The sequence below is a fragment of the Trachypithecus francoisi genome, unplaced genomic scaffold (assembly GCF_009764315.1).
Source record: "Trachypithecus francoisi isolate TF-2019V2 unplaced genomic scaffold, Tfra_2.0 Lachesis_group19, whole genome shotgun sequence".
Classification (NCBI taxonomy): domain Eukaryota; kingdom Metazoa; phylum Chordata; class Mammalia; order Primates; family Cercopithecidae; genus Trachypithecus; species Trachypithecus francoisi.
The window spans coordinates 34,403,935-34,424,448 of record NW_022681464.1 but is presented as its reverse complement, the minus strand read 5'-3'; the positions used below and the strand labels follow the sequence as shown (position 1 = coordinate 34,424,448).

Below are 20,514 nucleotides of genomic sequence, written 5' to 3'. Positions count from 1 at the left end.
ACAAGGTTCCAAAACTAAGGCTTTTATACAAGTGGACAATTTGCAGCATTTATTAAATCCTTAATTTAGAGATAGGATCATTCAGATGGAAAACTGAGTAAATAAAGGTTAAAGATAAGAACCTGAAATGGTAGAGCACAAATAATAAACTACTTAAGAAATAAGCTGCTACCACTATTTTATGCAATTCATTAAGGAACACTTCTCAAGAAAGTGAGTCACCAATAAAAGTTAACTTTAAAAAACAAAAGAACTTTGGTAGGGAGTCAAAGGGTAGTACTTAGGTACTTTAAACAAACCAATCAACAGAAGTAATTCTGAAACAATGGGTGATAGTCATGATAATCACATATATGAAAAATACAGCAGTGGTTAAAAAGAATGTCACAATCCTATTTGGTATATAACATTTTCTGTAATACTGACAAAAACGTCACTGAAGACTATGAAATCCAAATAATATTTCCAAAGTATTACCTGGAAATTTATTCTCTCCTGTATCAATTTTTGCTTGACTGAGCAGAGTTGAAACAGCAGTAACATTTTCCACTGGACTGTTTTCTAGCTTGGATTCCAAACATTGGCTGAAATTCTGAACACATATAATTCAAAATTTTTACATCAACTTTGGGTTTTATCTAAATACACTTTCAGTAAATTTTAGCATACTAAAAAAATTTAAGATACTTTTTATTTGGAGTAATTCATATAGACATGAAGTCTTCCCATGATCTTGCTACAAGCTACCCTCTCAGCATCAGAGCCCATTATTAACCTTCATGATAAATTTAAAAACAAGGTACAGCAGTGCATGCCTGTTGTCCCAGCTACTAAGAAGGCTCACTAAAAGGGGAGGATCACTTAAGCCCAGGGGTTTGAAGCCAGCCTGGACAACATAGTGAGATCCTACCTCAAAAAAAGGAAATACCTCTCCCACATATATATTCAATAGTTTCCTGGCTCTATACCTTTTTTCCAAGTTTTGTCTGTCTAGACTATAATGTCCAATATGGTCATCACTCCCACGTCTAACTAGTGAGCACTTAAAATGTGGTATCACTTGAGACGTGCTGACAGCATAAATCACACCAGATTTTGAAAACTTAAGCACCCGGCCGGGCACAGTGGCTCATGCCTATAATCCCAGCACTTTGGGAGGTCGGGGTGGACTGATCACTTGAGGTCAAGAGTTCAAGACCAGCCTGACCAACAGTGAAACCGCGTCGCTACTAAAAATACAAAAATTAGGCTGGGCGCGGTGGCTCAAGCCTGTAATCCCAGCACTTTGGGAGGCCGAGTCGGGTGGATCACGAGGTCAGGAGATCGAGACCATCCTGGCTAACACGGTGAAACCCCGTCTCTACTAAAAAATACAAAAAACTAGCCGGGCGAGGTGGTGGGCGCCTGTAGTCCCAGCTGCTCGGGAGGCTGAGGCAGGAGAATGGCGTGAACCCGAGGGGCGGAGCTTGCAGTGAGCCGAGATCCGGCCACAGCACTCCAGCCTGGGCGACAGAGCAAGACTCCGTCTCAAAAAAAAAAAAAAAATACAAAAATTAGCTGGGCATGATGGCAGGCACGTGTAATCCCAGCTGCTCAGGAGGCTGAGGCAGGAGAATCACTTGAACCTGGGAGGCAGAGGTTGCAGTGAGCCAGGATAGTGCCACTGCACTTCAGCCTGGGCAACAAAGTTAGACTCCATCTCCAAAAAAAAAAAAAACAGGTTAAATAAAAGATACTAAAATTAATTTTATCTATTTCTCTTTACTCCATTAATGTGGCTACCAGATAATTTTAAATCATGTATGTGGCTCACTTATATTCCTACTGGACAGTGTTGATCCAGAATACCTTTCCCCCTGTATAAATTCAACTCATTGCTCCTCTTCCATAAAGCCTTTCCCAGTCCTCTCTACCTGTTCTTCATCTACTTTGTCTAAATCTCTTTCCTGTGCTTATCACTTTTTATTTTCAATTAGTTATTTGTGTCTGACTTACCTATAAATCTTAAAAGCAACAACCATATTATATTTACCTTTTTATTCCCAATAGCCTCTAATGCAGAACCTTGCCAAAGCAGATACTCAATTAGTAAATAACAAAAAAAAATTACTTCAGGCCGGGCATGGTGGCTCACGCCTGTAATCCCAGCACTTTTGGGAGGCCGAGGCGGGTGGATCATGAGGTCAAGGGATCGAGACCATCATGGCCAATATGGTGAGACTCTGTCTCTACTAAAAATACAAAAAAATTAGCTGGGCATGGGGTTGGGTATGGTGGCTCATGCCTGTAATCCCAGCACTTTGGGAGGTCCAGGCAGGCGGATCACCTGAGGTCAGGAGTTCGAGGCCAGCCTTGCCAACACAGTGAAACCCCATCTCTACTAAAAATACAAAAATAAGCTGGGCATGGTGGCAGGCGCCTGTAATCCCAGCTACTTGGGAGGCTGAGGCAGGAGAATCACTTCAACCCGAGAAGCAGAGGTTGCAGTGAGCTGAGATCACACCACTGCACTCCAGCCTGGGAGATAAGAGTGAGACTTCATCTCAAAAAAAAAAATATTAGCTGGGTGTGGTGGCGGTCCCAGTTATTCATGAGGCTGAGGCAAGAGAATCACTTGAACCCGGGAGGCAGAGGTTACAGTGAGCCAAGATCACACCACTGCACTCCAGCCTGGCTACAGAGCAAGACTCCGTCTCAAAAAAGAAAAAAATACTCCAAACTCCAACAGCGGCTATCTCAGGGAAACGGAAATGGAAGCTCCTTAAGGGCAGGAAACCTACCCATGTTCTATACCCCTAGCACAGCACCTTGAACATAGCAGACACTCAAATATGTCCTGAACCAATATGGTCACATTTCCTGATCACTCTGTGACAGTGGTCAAAATGTTGAGATTAGTGAAAAATAATTGGAAACAATCTGAAAGGTGAAAGTCTTCTTTTTCTTTTGAGATAGAGTCTCACTCTGTCACCCAGACTGGAATGCAGTGAAATGATCACAGCTCACTGCAGCCTCAACCTCCTGGGCTCAAGAAGCCCTCCTGCCTCAGCCTCCCAAGTAGCTGGGCCCATAGGCACACACTACCACTCCTAGATAATTTTTAAATTATTTTGTAGAGATGGAGTCTCACCATGTTGCTCTAACTGGTCTAAAACTCCTGGGTTCAAGAGATCCTCCCACCTCAACCTCCCAAATGCTGGGATTACAAGCATGAGCTACAGTGTATGACCCAAGCTGAAAGTCTTTTCATAGAGGAAAAGATAAACTTGTGGTATATTCCTATACAGTTTTTAAAATACCCATGTATCAATAAGCATCTAATATAATGTTGATTACATAAAGTCAAGTTACAAAAATATATATGTGTTAGTATTTTTGTAAAACACTGAAACACAAACAAAGCTAAGTATTCTTTATGAATTTATATACACATAAAATCACAGAAATAAAAACTGAAAAGATCTACATCCACTTTAGGAGCACATTTAACTATGGGGAGTCAGGTAAATGGAATAAAGAGTTGCAGTCTTTGACCGGGGCGGTGACTCACGCCTGTAATCCCAGCACTTTGGGAGGCCGAGTTGGGTGGATCACAAGGTCTGGAGATCAAGACTATCCTGGCTAACACGGTGAAACCCCGTTTCTACTAAAAATACAAAAAATTGGCCGGGCGCGGTGGCTCAAGCCTGTAATCCCAGCACTTTGGGAGGCCGAGACGGGTGGATCACGAGGTCAGGAGATCGAGACCATCCTGGCTAACACAGTGAAACCCCGTCTCTACTAAAAATACAAAAAAAACTAGCCGGGCGAGGTGGCGGGCGCCTGTAGTCCCAGCTACCTGGGAGGCTGAGGCAGGAGAATGGCGTAAACCCGGGAGGCGGAGCTTGCAGTGAGCTGAGATGCGGCCACTGCACTCCAGTCCGGGCGACAGAGCGAGACTCCGCTTCAAAAAAAAAAAAAAAAAAAAATACAAAAAATTAGCCCAGCATGGTGGCGGGCACTTGTAGTCTCAGTTACTCAGGAGGATGAGGCAGGAGAATGGCGTGAACCCAGGAGGTGGAGCTTGCAGTGAGCCGAGATGCACCACTGCACTCTAGCCTGGGCGACAGAGTGAGACTCCGTTTCAAAAAAAAAAAAGAGTTGCAGTCTTCAACTACACCTGTAATGTACCTTTTGTAACTTTAAAGGATTTTTAGTAATGTTTTTTAAATGTTAACTTTTGTCAAATCTGGGTGGTAGACATATGAGAGTAATGTTAATCTCTGCTATATTCTAAATGTTTGCAATATTCTAGAATTTCAAACCATAAGATTTTTAACATAGCAGCAAGTTTCTTCGGATTTTTTTTTTTTTGGAGACATAGAGTCTCACTCTGTCACCCAGGCTGGAGTATAGCGGCGTGATCTCAGCTCACTGCAGCCTCTGCCTCCCAGGTTCAAATGATTCTTCTGCCTCAGTCTCCTGAGTAGCTGGGATTACAGGTGCGCACCACCACACCCAGCTAATTTTTTGTATTTTTAGTAGAGATGGGGTTTCACCATGTTGTCCAGGATGGTCTCGAACTCCTGACCTCAGGTGATCCAACAGCCTCAGCCTCCCAAAAGTGCTGGGATTACAGGCATGAGCCACCACGCCCGGCAGGATGGTTTCTTATAATGTTCCTCCAAACAGAGGGGCTGCATAAATTCAAAATATCTTTCAGTAAAAGCAATGTTATCAAAGGTGAAAATAATGTGGTCTACGTAAGCATCTTTATTCTAGCACAGTTTACTACAAAGGAATGAATTAGATTTCACATCCATCAATATACTCTCCATAAACTGTCTGCCTTCTGAATTCTAACAGGCATTTATGCAGCAAGGAGTTAGAAGACACACTCTCCAACTGTATCTGGAGACACAATCCTGAATAAAAAGCCACTACATCTCTGCAAGAAGCCACACTTATTACTCATACTACAACTCACTACTTATTTCTAATTACTATCACTGACTGGTAAAATCTCTCTGAACAATCATCTTTTAATTGATGCTTGCACTCCTATCTACACAGAAAATAAAATCTGAGAGTACAATATAGTGTCTTCTCCCTTTAAGAAAAATAATAGACACTGATCTATTTTCATGCCTTCTGGAATAAAGCCCAGACTCCTAACTCACATTTGCTCCTAGACAAAATGTCTCAAAAGAGAACTTTAAATCACTTGCAAAACTTTGAAGTGATTTGACTTTTTTCTCTATTCATGATGACTTTTTTTGCTCAAATGATTTCTAATTTTCAGAGTATGTTGTTTTAGAAAGAATGCTGGGCTAAGAATTAGAACACCTGGATCCTAATTCTATTTGTGCCACCAAACAAGTTGCCTAAATCACATTCCACTCTCAAGTTTTCTCATTATAAAATTAAATAGTACAAATAAATGAGTTAGATGTATGTTAGAGTTCCAGGGTTCTATGCATATAAAATTTCTGCTTATTGGTTTTATGTATTAGTAGCCTCCATATAATTTATTTTAGAAAGAAAAGGGCTCAGCTGCTTTCATAAAGTTTAAAACTACTTTCTTAGATAATCAAAATTTATTCCAGATACAAGATTCTGGTTTTCAATTTACTTTTCCATTTCAGAGTCTTGGCCACTACAATTTTATTCTTAGGCTGAAGACTGAATTATTTATACCTCTCAGACATTCTACTTGCCAACTATTCAAAACAGCCACACAAGTCATCTCCTTAAAGATGTTTAACTGTTAAGTTATATCCAGTAGGAAAAAAGGCTGTTTAGTCCTAGTTGAAATTAATTTTAATATTTAGGTCAAAAGTAGTCCCTAAAGGCCAGGTGCAGTGGCTCACGCCTGTAATCCCAGCACTTTGGGAGGCCGAGGTGGATGGATCACCTGAGGTCGCAAGTTCGAGACCAGCCTGATCAACATGGAGAAACCCCTTCTCTACTAAAAATACAAAATCAGTCAGGCATGGTGGTGCATGCCTGTAATCCCAGCTACTCGGGAGGCTGAGGCTGGAGAACGGCTTGAATGAGGGAGGCGGAGGATGCGGTGAGCCAAGATCGCGCCATTGCACGCCAGCTTGGGGAACAAGAGCAAAACTCCATCTCAAAAAAAAAAAAGGTAGTCCCTAAGAAATGTACTTTCTATCGTTATAATTAATAGGAAAATCAGTGTATTAAATTTAAAAGAAAAGCTGGAATTCACCAGGCTTATGCTTACATAAAATAAAAATGAAGAGTAAAAATGAGGAAACAATGAGAAGCACCCCAAGTAAATGTGAGACATCTAAAATTCTATCACAACAAGACTGGGTTAATAAAACTCTCGCTAACAACTTAACAGGAGACCTTAACAAATGACTCTTCAAACTTTTATGACTTGGTTCTTATGCTAAAATGTTATAGACATTTCTTACAGAAAATATTTAGGCACCTCTATTGTGCATAATAAAAAGATTACCTTATTTGATGCTGAATCAAAAGAATGTTTCATCTGATTATCCAATGGTGGGTCAGAAGGTTTTATCTCATTAGCCAAATGACAATTTTCAGGAGCCCTTTCTGTGGTTTTATTAATTTCTACTGTAATATCATTAATTTTCACTTCTTGAGAATTAGTTTCTTTCATTTCTTCCTGCTGGCAAGTTATACTTCCATCATGTGGCTTTGTCCCTAAAAATGTACTTTGAGTCACTTGATGATGCATTTCTAAAGCTGGTGGTGAAAAACTGGTTCGTAATAAGCCTAATTTAGGGGAAACTTGAGAGTCCAACTTATTGTGCTGCACAGAGTTAAATTTTGAGAGTTTAATTTTAGTCCAGTTGGAGTTCTTCTTGGCTGAACTACTTATTCCATTTAGTATACATTTCACAGGCTTTGTTTTTCTACTTGGGAAAAAACGATTACATTGCACATCCTGATTTGTTTCCTTCTGATGAAGTATTTGTCTTTCAACACTGGTCTCTTCCAATTTTATTTCTGTGGGCTTTTCTTCCTTTACACTTTCCATTTGTGAAGATTCCTTTTTCACCTCTACATTATCTGACTCAATTTCACCAGCAATTTCTTCACAGAGCTGGAGAATACTACCTCGTTTGCTCTTTCCTGCTTGCTCCAGGTCATTATCACTTTGTTCAGGCACTGATGGCTGTGGACTTTTTGGGAGTGTTGTGTTAGTATTCACTTGTGTATGAACCGACTTCTTTATCTCATTCTTTTTCGAGACCACTGAAGCAGCCATTTTTGATCTTTTCACCTCAGAAGTTACAGGCACAGGTTTCGCTTCTTCTTTTCTAGGAGTCTTCTGAGGACACTTTTCAGATCCTTGTACACACTGAGAACTACAAGCACAAGCTGTCTGATGTTCTACCTTGCGTTTTTTCCCTTTGGGGGAATCTATTACTTCATTAATTACTAGATTTTCATCTTCTTTAGAGTCAGATTTTACTTCCAGTACTTTTCTCTTCACATGTTTCTGACTTGTTTTACTAGATTTACTCTGAGTACTGCTACACTGCTCTTTTTTACTTGGTGGCAAACTCTGTTTAACTGCTTGAACTTGACCCTGAATTTCTCTACTGCGTAAAGACCTTCTTGAAACCTCTGTTAATTGTTGTAGCCTTTGTGATCTCCGGTTAAGCTGTTCATTTGCTTTAGGGTTTTCATGTACGAATTTTTTCTGAGATAATTTCTTTTTTGTAGATTCTTGTGAATGTCCCCTCACAGTCACTGTATTTTTATTAATGGATTTGGTAGCTTTATCACTAAACGCTGCCTTTGATGACCTTGTACTCATGCGTGTTTCCAACTCTGGCTGATTTATTTTACTTTCACTGGAAGATTTAGCCTGTGATTTTGTAGTCTCTTTTGGACCTGATTTTTTTGCTCGATTCTTTTGAGAATCCTGAATTTCTGTTTCTGAATTCTTATCTTCACTTTTTTTAGTAACTTTGGAGGAATTCTCTTTTGATTTCTCCTGAATGGACATCATTCCTGAGTAATGACTTTCTTTTCTGAGTAATTTTGAAGAGGATTTTTGTGTCCTGGTAGGCGTGAATGCTGATTAGCTAGTATTATTACTGAGGAGCAGGTCTGAAAAATCAACTTTAACTGATGCTGATACACATTTTCAACAAAAATACTAGTTTGCTTCAAGTAAGGTTTCTGTCATTCCTAGAACATGAGAAAAGCTGGCATGAATGCTAAAAGATACTTGCTTTACTTTGGACAAGGTAATAAAAATTTGAGGAAAATTTAATTTGATTATTTTTAACAAGTTTTTTTATGAAAAGAAAATTAATTCAGGTTCGATCTGTTTTGTTAATTTTTTAGTTAATTTTGGTTTCAGGCCTAGCCCTATTACTGGAGGAGTTATTTATCAGTGACCTGTTTTGATAAAATTTTTGAAAACTTTTTTCTTCTGAAGTCTACAGTTACTGGACTTCGATTCACTTGAAACATGTCTTATGGCTAACACGTTTCTTTCCTTGTTTGCTGAGTCTGTTGGTTTGCAGTTCTTATCTAACCTCCTTTGTTCAATAAAATATTCTATTAACATAGATTTCCTTTTGTGCTGCCATTTCTGAAAAATTAAAAAACAAAAATAAAGTTTTGTACAATCTATGAAATATGGCAATGCTAATACTACACAGAAATAACCTTGATTTAAATAAAAGCTAACTCCTCCTTTTGAAATATCTAGTCTGTACCCTTAAGGCTAACAGAACGAAGTATCCCAAGTATATTCCCATGAATAATCAATAACTTGTCTTATATAAGCATAGAATAGTTGAAAATCAGTGTATTCCTTGAGGTTTACTTACAGTTTTTGCCCCACAACATAGACTCGATGTCTCAGCCACCATAACTCATGAAAATTAGACAAAACCATTCCTTATAATATGCTCTTAACACATCACACAGCACCTGAAAGAAAAAGGGCTTTTTTAATGTTTAAAAGGACAAAAGAAAGATGTAACTATCCATTCAGCTCTCATCAAATATAACACTCCATAATTTCATCCTGTCCTACCATTAGTCATTATTTCCTCAGAGCTCACATTACACAGAGCATTTAATTTTAGTATTTCTAATTTGCAGTCAACTATATGCAGCCAATGGACTAGTAGGCACTCATTTATATTGTGAAAAAAAAGTTTTAAAAGACGAAAAACAATTCATAACATAAGCATAAAATGGGCTAAACCAATAAAGTAAAATCCTATGTGGGGGAAAAAACAATGCACATAGATAACTATATACATAGAAAAAGACCGAAATACAGTCAAAGAAGGAAGATTTAAGCACACACATTTACCTCTATTCCCATTCAAACCCTACTGGAAAAAAAAAGCAATAGAGGAACTAAAACAAAACCCAGTTGTGGCGGCTCACACCTGCAATCCTAGCAACTCCAGAGGCTGAGGAAGAAGGATCGCTTAAAGCCTAGAGTTTGTGACCAGCCTGGAGAACATAGCAAGATTCTGTCTCTACAAAAATTAAAAATTAGCCAGGCATTGTGGCATGCACCCACAATCCAGGTTACTTGGGAGACTGAGGTAGGATTGTTTGAGCCCAGGAGTTGAAGGTTGCAGCAAGCTATAATCATGCCAGTGCACTCAAACCTGGACAAAAGAATGAGACCCCATCTCTAAAAATAAGTTAAATAAAAAGCCAAGACAAAGCCATAAACCCAAAGGATACAGAACAAGTGAGTACGTTATAAAAATTTAGAAGTACAGATGCTACAGAGAAGGACAAATAACTGACTTAGTAGAATCAAGAAAATCTGAATCTTCAGGTAGAAATGTGGAAAGCTGAGAAGAAGATCTATTTATATCCCAAGACTCAGGAATTGGCAGTATCAGACTCCATAGAGATGGGGATGAAAACGGGACTCAAAAGGCCGGGCATGGTGGCTAACACCTGTAATCCCAGCACTTTGGGAGGCCAAGGCAGGTGGATCATGAGGTCAGAAGTTCAAGACCAGCCTAGCCAAGACGATGAAACTCTACTAAAAATACAAAACTTAGCCGGGCGTGGTGGTGGGTGCCTGTAATCCCAGCTACTCGGGAGGCTGAAGCAGGAGAATCACCTGAACCCAGAGGCGGAGGTTGCAGTGAGCTGAGATCGTGCCACTGCACTCCAGCCTGGGCAACAGAGCGAGACTCTTGTCTCAAAAAAAAAAAAACAAGAAAATGGAACTCAAAAAAGCAGATAGGGCTGGGCACAGTGGCTCACGCCTGTAATCCCAGCACTTTGGGAGGTCGAGGCAGGCGAATCACTTGTGGCCAGGAGCTCAAGACTAGCCTGGCCAACATGGTGAAACCCTATCTCTACCAAAAATACAAAAAAATTAGCTGGGCGTAGTGGTGCATGCCTGTGATACCAGTTGCTCAGGAGGCTGAGGCAGGAGAATCACTTGAACCTGGGAGGCAGAGGCTGCAGTGAACTCAGATCATGCCATTGCACTCCACCCTGGGCAACAAGAGTAAGACTCCGTCTTAAAAAAAAAAAAAAAAAAAAAAAACAGGCTAGGCGTGGTGGTTCACACCTGTAATCCCAGCACTTTGGGAGGCTGAGGCAGGTAGATCGCAAGGTCAGGAGGTCGAGACCATCCTGGCTAACACGGTGAAACCCTGTCTCTACTAAAAATACAAAAACTTAGCTTGGCAAGGTGGCACGCGCCTGTAGTACCAGCTACTGGGAAGGCTGAGGCAGGAGAATTGCTTGAATCTGGGAGGTGGAGCTTGCAGTGAGCCGAGATCGAACCACTGCACTCTAGCCTGGGCGACAGAGCTAGACTCCATTCCACACACAAAAAAAGAAAAAAGCAGATAGACTCCCAGATTGCCATTCCCATTACTAGCACTCAGAAGGCTAGAGGTATAAATCTCTAGGAGGTCTGCAGGCTCAACAGGCACAGGTGAGGATGGAAGTATCATACCGATAACAGAAGAAATAAATAGGAATATACACACTGATTGCTGAAACCCACTCTGTACATTCAAAACCCTCTTTGCTTACTCACCAAGGCTCCTAGAGGATAGCTCCTAGAGGCTCCAAGCATACACCTTCAACTAAGGAAATGGAAATATTGTGTTCTGAAGATGAGTACTACCGAATTTGGCAAGCCCTAGAGAAAATACCTAAAAATACTGATAACATCTACCTATAATCACTAAGGCACAAACACAAACACACACCCTATAGTCAGGAGTCCACCTGCCACTGCACCATCCAAATACACACAATTTCCAACCACTTTTAACCATGAGCAGTTAAACAAGAATCACCACAAACACAAGAAAAACCTTCATATGAAGAAAAAACAGGAAAAAGTAGCTTTGAAGAAAAAATTAGAGACAAAAACTAAAAATAAGCTAATTTGTCATGAAACAGATATACAAGAACAGCATACAAAAAAGAACTCTTGAAAATTAAAAACACTATAGAAAACAATGAAAAAGTCAACAACACATCAGAAGGTAAAGATAAGGAGCTCTCCTATAAAGTAACATCAAAATGACTAAGATGGCACATGGGAGAAAAAAAACAGGAAAATTAGAGGACAAGCGATGAGGTCCAACAGGCCATTAACTGGACCTTTCAGGGAACAGAAAAAAAGCACTGGGGAAAAAAAAACAAAAATCTAGAACTCAAGAAATTTTCCTAGACCTGAATGACATGAGTTTCCAGATTAAAAGGGCCAAGACTGCCAGGTGCAGTGGCACATCTATAATCCCAACTACTCTGGGAAGCTGAGGCAAGAGGATCACTTGAGGCCAAAAGTTCCAGACCAGCCTGAGTAACAGAGTAAGATCTATCACAAAAAAAAAAAAAAAAAAAAAAAGAAAGAAAAGAAAAAAAAATTTTTTTTGAGACAGTCTCGCTTTGTTGTTCAGGATAGAATGCAGCGGCACAATTTCAGCTCACTGCAACCTCCACCTCCCGAGTTCAAGCAATTCTCGTGCCTTAGCCTCCTAAGCAGCTGGAACTACAGGCATGCACCACCACACCTGGCTACTTCCCCCCCCCCCCCCCACCAAGATGGAGTCTCACTCTGTTGCCCCGGCTGGAGTGCAGTGGCACGATCTTGGCTTACTACAACCTCCACTTCCTGGGTTCAAGTGATTCTCCTGCCTCAGCCTCCTGAGTAGCTGGGATTACAGGCACGTGCCACCACGACGGGCTAATTTTTCTGTCTTTTTAGTAGAGATCAGGTTTCGTCACATTGGCCAGGCTGGTCCTGAACTCCTGACCTCATGATCTGCCTGCCTCGGCCTCCCAAAGTGCTGCAATTACAGGCATGAGCCACTGCGCCTGGCCTTTTTTGTATTTTTAGTAGAGATGGAGTTTCACCATGTTGGCCAAGCCGGTCCCAAACTCCTGACTTCAAGTGATCCACGCACGTTGGCCTCCTAAAGTGCTAGGATTACAGGCATGAGCCACTGTACCTGGCCAAAAAAATGTTCCAGTAAGCTGAGCATGGTAGCACATGCCTAAAGACTGGCCCAGCTACTCAGGAGGCTGAGGCAGGAGGATGACATGAGCTCTGGAGTCTGAGGCTGCGGTGAACTATGATCATGCCACTGCACTCCAGACTGAGTGACAAAGTAAGACACCATCTCTTTAAAAAACAAAAACAAAAAAATGGGGCCAGGCACAGTGGCTCACGCCTGTAATCCCAGCACTTTGGGAGGCCGAGGCAGGTGAATCATGAGGTCAGGAGTTCAAGACCGGCCTGGCCAACATGGTGAAATCCTGTCTCTACTAAAAATACAACAAAATTAGCTGGGCATGGAGGCAGGCATCTGTAATCCCAGCTACTCGCGAGGCTGAGGCAGGAAAATAGCTGGAACCAAGGAGGCAGAGGTTGCAGTGAGCCGAGATCATGCCACTCACTGTACTCCAGCTTGGGCAATACAGCGAGATTCTGACACACACACACACACACGCACACACACACAAAGCAGGGAGGGGACCTAAGAGTACCTAGAACAATGGATGAAAAAATTTATTTATTTATTTTTTATTTTATTTTATTTTCTCACTCTGTTGCTCAGGCTGGAGTGCAGTGGCACAATCTTGGCTCACTGCAACCTGTCTCCCGGGTTCAAGCAATTCTCCTGCCTTAGCTTCCTGAGTAGCTAGGATTACAGGCACATGCCACCACACCCGGCTAATGTTTTTTGTATTTTTAGTAGAGATGGGGTTTCAGTGTATTGGTCAGGCTGATCTCGAACTCCTGACCTCAGGTAATCCAACTGCCTCAGCTTCCCAAAGTGCTGGGATTACAGGCATGAGTCACCGCGCCCAGCCCAAAAAATTTTTTTTCAGCCTTTCTACTGGCGATGAGGAAAGTTTCTGCTGGCAATGAGGAAAAAAACTTCTTAATTTTTAAAAAACCTATCATAAGGATAAAAAGATGACTCTCAAATTTCTAAAGGGGGAAAAATCCTGACCACTTACAAATGATTAAGATCAGAATTACAACAAACCTTCCACAGCAACACTGGAAGCAAGATAATGGGAAAGTTATTCAAAATGCTGAAAAAAAATTATGTCCCAAGTAGAATTCAATGCCCAATTAAGTATGGAGTCTAGATAATTTTCAGATATGCAGGGTGTCAAAAAATTTAACTCCCAAACATCTTCCTCTGGGGTCTACAAGAGAATGTGCACCAAAAAAAAAGTGTTAAAACGAAAAAAAAAGGAGGGAGTTCAGAAACCAAACAAAAAAATGAGACTGCACGTGTGTGGTTACTGAAGTTTATATGAATAAATACAAGTATAAATAAGTTAGTTTAAAAGAATTTTTTAAAAAGAATTACTATTGGCCAGGCGCGGTGGCTCATACCTGTAATCCCAGCACCTTGGGAGGCCAAGGCAGGCAGATCACCTGAGGTCAGGAGTTCGAGACTAGCCTGACCAACATGGAGGAACCCCATCTGTACTAAAAATACAAAATTAGCTGGGCATGGTGGCGCATACCTGTAATCCCAGCTACTCGGGAGGCTGAGGCAGAAGAATCTCCTGAACCCAGGAGGCGGAGGTTGCAGTAAGCTGAGATGGTGCCACTGCACTCCAGCCTGGGCAACAAGAGCGAAACTCCATCTCAAAAAAAAAAAAAAAGAATTATTTTTTGTGAATAATTTTTTACTCACGCCCAGCTAATTTTTTGTATTTTAGTAGAGACAGGGTTTCACGGTGTTGCCCAGGCTGGTCTCGACCTCCTGAGCTCAGGCAATCTGCCTGCCTCAGCCTCCCAAAAAAAAGGGCTAGGATTACAGGTACGAGCCACCACACCCGGCCAAGAATTACTATTGATAATACAGATACACAGTCACTCTTGATTGTCTACTCATGCCAATAAAAGGAATGACCTGGCAGTTAATGAACTGAGGATATTTTCAAATATATTTTTCTTATTATCATCAGGTTTCAGAATGCACAAACCAAAACCAAGTATCATGCTTTATGGAATTGCACAAGTCTTCCATTAAATTCAGCAAGCAAAGCTCTAACTATATAAACAATAAGATGAAATACATAATAGAAAATACCACATGCCATTTATAGCAATACACAGACATGCACAAACGTACACAGACATGCACAAACGTACACAGACATGCACAAACGTGCACAAGCACACACAAAAATCAACTTAAAAAATAACACGGTAGCCGGGCGCAGTTACCGCCCCGTAACCACTTTGGGAGGCTCAGCACTTTGGGAGGCTGAGACGGGCAGATCACGAGGTCAGGAGATTGAGACCATCCTGGTGAACACGGTGAAACCCCGTCTCTACTAAAAAATACAAAAAACTAGCCGGGCGAGGTGGCGGGCGCCTGTAGTCCCAGCTACTCAGAGGCTGAGACAGGAGAATGACGTAAACCCGGGAGGCGGAGTTTGCAGTTAGGCAAGGTGCGGCCACTGCACTCCAGCCTGGGCGACAGAGCGAGCCTCCGTCTCAAAAAAATAAATAAATAAAAATAACATGGTAGGCCGGGCGCAGTGGCTCACGCCTGTAATCCCAGCACTTTGGGAGGCCAAGGCAGGTTGATCACAAGGTCAGGAGATCGACATCATCCTGGCTAACATGGTGAAACCCGGCAACTACTAAAAATACAAAAAAATTAGCTGGGCATGGTGGCGGGCGCCTGTAGTCCCAGCTGCTAGGGAAGCTGAGGCAGTGAGGCAGGAGAATGACGTGAACCCAGGAGGTGGAGCTTGCAGTGAGCCGAGATCGCGTCACTGCACTCCAGCCTGGGCGACAGAGTGAGAATCTGTCTCAAAAAACAAAAAAACAGGAAATTTACACTGATATTAAAATACACTTAGCTATAATATTTAACAGTTTAGTTCCAACATACCAATTTGTAGAGATTAACAGAACAAAACAGATTCTAAAAACAGGCCTGAAATACAAAATTAGCTGGGCATGGTGGTGGGCGCCTGTAATGCCAGATACTCGTGAGGCTGAGGCAGGAGAATTGCTTGAACCCAGGAGGCAGAGGTTGCAGTGAGGTGAGATGGTACCATTGCCCTCCAGCCTGGGCAACAGAGCAAGACTCTATCTCAAAAAACAAATAAATGAAACAAAACTAAAAACAGGCCCTAATCCATCAGGGAATTTAGTACTTATAAAGGTGGTATTCATTTCATTCATTTCAAATTAATGAAAAAAGATTACTCAACAATTGCTGTTAGCTAGGCACACACACCTGTAATAATAGCTACTCCAGAGATGAGGCAGGAGGATAGCTTGAGCCCAGGAGTTTGACACTAGCCTGGTCAACATAGCAAGATTCCATCTCAAAGAAAAATTTATTAATCAGAGTTTGAGACCAGACTGGGCAACACAGTGAGATCTCATCTATACTTCAAAAAAAAAAAAAAAAAAAAATCAGCCAGGCGTGGTGTGTACTTGTAGTCCCAGCTACTCAGGAAGATGAGATGGATGGATTGCTTAAGCCTGGGAGATCAAGGCTTCAATGAGCCGTGATTATGCCACTACACTCCAGCCTGGGCAAGAGAGAACCCATCTCCAATAAATAAATTAATTAATTAGTGAATTAATTTGTGTTAGAAAAACTGGGTAACCATCTAGGTAACCTATTCTAGCTTATGAATAAGAAAATGTTCAAGAAAAATGTTTTAATCATTAAAATAAAAACATTAAAACACAGCTAAGTATGGGAAATCTTTTTTTTTTTTTTTTTTTTTTTGAGATGGAGTTTCGCTCTTGTTACCCAAGCTGGAGTGCAATGGTGCAATCTTGGCTCACAGCATCCTCCACCTTCTGGGTTCAAGCGATTCTCCCACCTCAGCCTCCCGAGTAGCTAGGATTATAGGTGTGCACCGCCACGTACGGGTAATTTTTTGTATTTTTAGTAGAAATGGGGTTTCACCATGTTAGCCAGGCTGGTCTCGAACTCCTGGCCTCAGGTGATATTCCCGCCTCAGCCTCCCAAAGTGCTTACATTACAGGCATGAGCCACCTTGTCTGGCCAGGAAATCCTTAAATATTTGTTTTCACAGTGAGAAAGGCCTTTTAAGCCTTGTCACAAACTTCAGAAGCCAAGTTTGAAGGGCAAAACTGAGGAAAAATACTGGCAAGAAATAACAAAAGCTAATAACCAAAATATATTTACAGGGAAAAAACTATAAATGGCTGGTATAATAGATAACAAGATAATAATACAAATTAAAACCAACACAGGCCGGGCGCAGTGGCTCAAGCCTGTAATCCCAGCACTTTGGGAGGCCAAGACGGGCGGATCACGAGGTCAGGAGATCGAGACCATCCTGGCTAATACGGTTAAACCCGGTCTCTACTAAAAAATACAAAAAAACTAGCCGGGCGAGGTGGCGGGCGCCTGTAGTCCCAGCTACTCGGGAAGCTGAGGCAGGAGAATAGCGTAAACCCAGGAGGCGGAGCTTGCAGTGAGCTGAGATCCGGCCACTGCACTCCAGCCTGGGCGAGAGCAAGACTCTGTCTCAAAAAAAAAAACCAGCACAAAATATCATTTTTCACCTATCAGACTGGCCAAAGATCAAGAAGTTTAACAATACACTCTTGGTAAATATTTGTGTCAGGTACCTTACATTACTAAAAGTGATTCAATGTCTATGCAGGACAGTCCACCTATCAAAATTATAAATGCTAATTTTCAAACAGTTTCATTTCAGGCCTGGCGCAATGGCTCACACCTGTAATCTCAGCACTTTGGGAGGCCAAGGCAGGCAGATCACCTGAGGTCGGGAGTTCAAGATCAGCCTGACCAACAAGGAGAAACCCCATCTCTCCTAAAAACACACAAAATTAGCCAGGCATGGAGGTGCATGCCTGTAATCCCACTACTTGGGAGGCTGAGAAAGGAGAATCGCTTGAAGCCAGGAGGCAGAGATTGCAGTGAGCCAAGATCGCACTGTTGCACTCCAGCCTGGGCAACAAGAGCGAAATTCTGTCTCAAAAAACAAAAACAGTTTCATTTCCAGGACTTTATATTACAGTTATACTTGCACAAGTGCACAAGACACATGCAGCTACAAAACTCATTGCAACAATGTTTCAACAAAGATTGAAATCCCCCGCCCAACAAACAACCATCACTCTAACACTGTTTATAGAATTGATGATACATTTGTACAACAGAATACCATGCAATCACATCAAGGTAGAGCTGAGATTCAAATCAATTCCAGGCAAAATTCCTACAGGCTTTTCTTTTTAATAGACCTATAGGTCCAATTTTTATTTTTATTTTTATTTAGAGACAGAGTTTCTCTCTGTCACCCAGGCTAGGGTGCAGTGGTGTAATCATAACTCACTGCAGCCTCAAACTTCTGGGCTCAAGTGATCCTTCTACCTCAGCCTCCCAAGTAGCTAAGACTACAGGCATGCACCACTACACCTGGCTCCCACACGCTTTTTATACAGAAATCGACAGCCTGATTTTAAAATGTGTATGAAAATGCAAACTATGTACAATAACCAAAATATTTTTTAAAAAGAGCAGAACTGAAATACTAACACTATCCAATTTCAGGATTTACTATACAGCTACAAAAATCAACACAGTATAACAATCACAAGACACAGAGATCAACAAAACAGAAAAGAGAACCCAGAAACAGACTACACATGTATGGTCAGTTAATTTTCAACAAAAGTGCCAAGACAAGTCAAAGAGGGAAAGAAAGCCTTTTCTTTTCTTTTTTTTTGGGGGGGGATGGAATCTCCCTCTGTTGCCCAGGCTGGAGTGAAGTGGCACCATCTTGGCTCACTGCACCTCCGCCTACTGGGTTCAAGCGATTCTCCTGCTTCAGCCTCCTGAGTAACTAGGATTACAAGCGCACGCCACCACGCCTGGCTAATTTTGTATTTTTAGTAGAGACAGGTTTTCACCATGTTGGTCAGGCTGGTCTCGAACTCCTGACCTCATGATCGGCCCACCTCGGCCTCCAAAAGTGCTGGGATTACAGGCGTGAGCCACTGCACCTGGCCCCAGAAAGTCTTTTCAACAAATGGTGCTGAAACTATTAGGTATCTAAATAGACAAAAGAGGCTGGGCACGGTGGCTCACTCCTATAATCCCAGTACTTTGGGAGGCCGATGCAGGCAGATCACCTGAGGTCAGGAGTTTGAGACTAGCCTGACCAACATGGTAAAACCTTGTCTCTACTAAAAACACACAAAAAAATTAGTCAGGTGTGGCAGTGGGCATCTGTAATCCCAGCTACTCGGAAGCCTGAGGCAGGAGAATTGCTTGAACCAGGATGCGTTAAGTTGCAGTGAGCTGAGATGGCACTACTGCATTCTAGCCTGGGCAAACGAGAAAGACTCCATCTCAAAACAAACAAACAAAACAAATACACAAAAGAAAATGAACAGCTTTATGCACAATAACCAAAATGTGAAAACAACCCAAAAGTCAGGTGAATGGATAAACAAAATCAACAGAAACCATTCAACAATTAGTAGAAACAGCCAGGCACAGTGGCTCATGCCTGTAATCCCAGCAGTTTGCGGGGGGGCCAAGGTGGGCAAGTCATCTGAGGTCAGGAGTTCGAGACCAGCCTAGCCAACATAGCGAAACCCTGTCTCTACAAATACACAAAAATTAGTGGGCGGGCACCTGTAATCCCAGCTACTCAGGAGGTTGAGGCAGGAGAATTGATTGAACCCAAGAGGTGGAGGTTGCAGTGAGCCGAAATCATGCCACTGTACTCCAGCCTGGGCGACAGAGTGAGACTCTGTCTCAAAAACAACAACAAAATCAACAGAAACAGGCCGGGCGCGGTGGCTCAAGCCTGTAATCCCAGCACTTTGGGAGGCCGAGACGGGCGGATCACGAGGTCAGGAGATCGAGACTATCCTGGCTAACACGGTGAAACCCTGTCTCTACTAAAAAAATACAAAAAATTAGCCGGGCGAGATGGCGGGCGCCTGTAGTCCCAGCTACTCGGGAGGCTGAGGCAAGAGAATGAAGTAAACCCGGGAGGCGGAGCTTGCAGTGAGCTGAGATCCGGCCACTGCACTCCAGCCTGGGCGACAGAGCGAGACTCCGTCTCAACAACAACAACAAAAAAAAAATCAACAGAAACAAACTACTAATAGTAAACAATATGGATGAATCTTGTAATCATTCTGAATGAAAAAGCTAGACACAAAAGAGTACATACTGTATGATTCCACTTTTCATGAAACTGTCTTATAAAGGCACAAATAAAAAAGAAAGAAAAAATTCTAGGCCAGGCAGGGTGGCTCACACTGTAATCCCAGCATTTTGGGGGGCCAAGGCAGGCAGATCATGTGAGGTCAGGGGCCTGAGACTAGCCTGGGCAACATGGTGAAACCCCATCTCTACTAAAAATACAAAAATTAGCCAGGCATGGTAGCAAATGCCTGTAATCGCAGCTATTCAGGAGGCTGAGGCAGGAGAACCACCTGAACCCAGGAGGCAGAGGTTACGGTGAGCCGAGATCATGCCACTGCACTCCAGGCTGGGCAACAGAGCGAAACTCTGTCTAAAAAAATAATAATAAAAGAAATTCTAGAGAAAGCAAACTAATCTACAGTGACAAAAAGCAGCTCAGTCATTGCCTGGGATCCAGAGTGGAGAGAGAGAGATGAACTTTTGGAGGTGACAGAAATGTTCTTTATCTTAACTGTAGTGGTGATTCCATGAATATTTAAATCTGTCAAAAACTACCAAATTGTAATTTTAAGAGAGTGCAGTTTATTATATATAAATTATGCTTTAATAAAGCTGTCCAACAAAGAGATATACATTATATGAACCTATGACTAAGAAACATTATTAAACCAAAAAAGCAAAGTGCAGAAGAGAGATTATAGCATGTCTCCCTTTATGTAAAGAGAGAAATGGGAGATGGTGGAAGGAAGAAAATATACAGAATCATATGCCTGTTTATGCACAAAACATATCTGGAAGGAGACACCAACTAATAATAGTGATGATGTTTAAACAAGAGAATTAC

The 20,514-nt window shown here is 41.8% G+C and overlaps 1 protein-coding gene across 10 annotated transcripts in view; it reads right to left on the bottom strand.

Annotated features, from left to right (window-relative positions):
• The window catches only part of ESCO1 (establishment of sister chromatid cohesion N-acetyltransferase 1), an 83,559-nt gene that overhangs the window by 48,484 nt on the left and 14,561 nt on the right, over positions 1 to 20,514 (bottom strand). For 9 of the 10 annotated variants that reach the window (XR_004429257.1, XR_004429256.1, XR_004429255.1 and 6 more), the window contains exons 3-5: positions 8,826 to 8,928; positions 6,464 to 8,584; positions 478 to 592 (exon numbers count right to left, since the gene is read on the bottom strand). Coding sequence is in view for 5 of the 10 variants with exons in the window: in XM_033178171.1 (XP_033034062.1) it covers positions 478 to 592; positions 6,464 to 7,993 (1,645 nt within the window). In the remaining 5 variants the exon portion in view is untranslated. The remainder of the gene's footprint in view (positions 1 to 477; positions 593 to 6,463; positions 8,585 to 8,825; positions 8,929 to 20,514) is intronic. The other variant, XM_033178170.1, reaches the window with a different exon arrangement.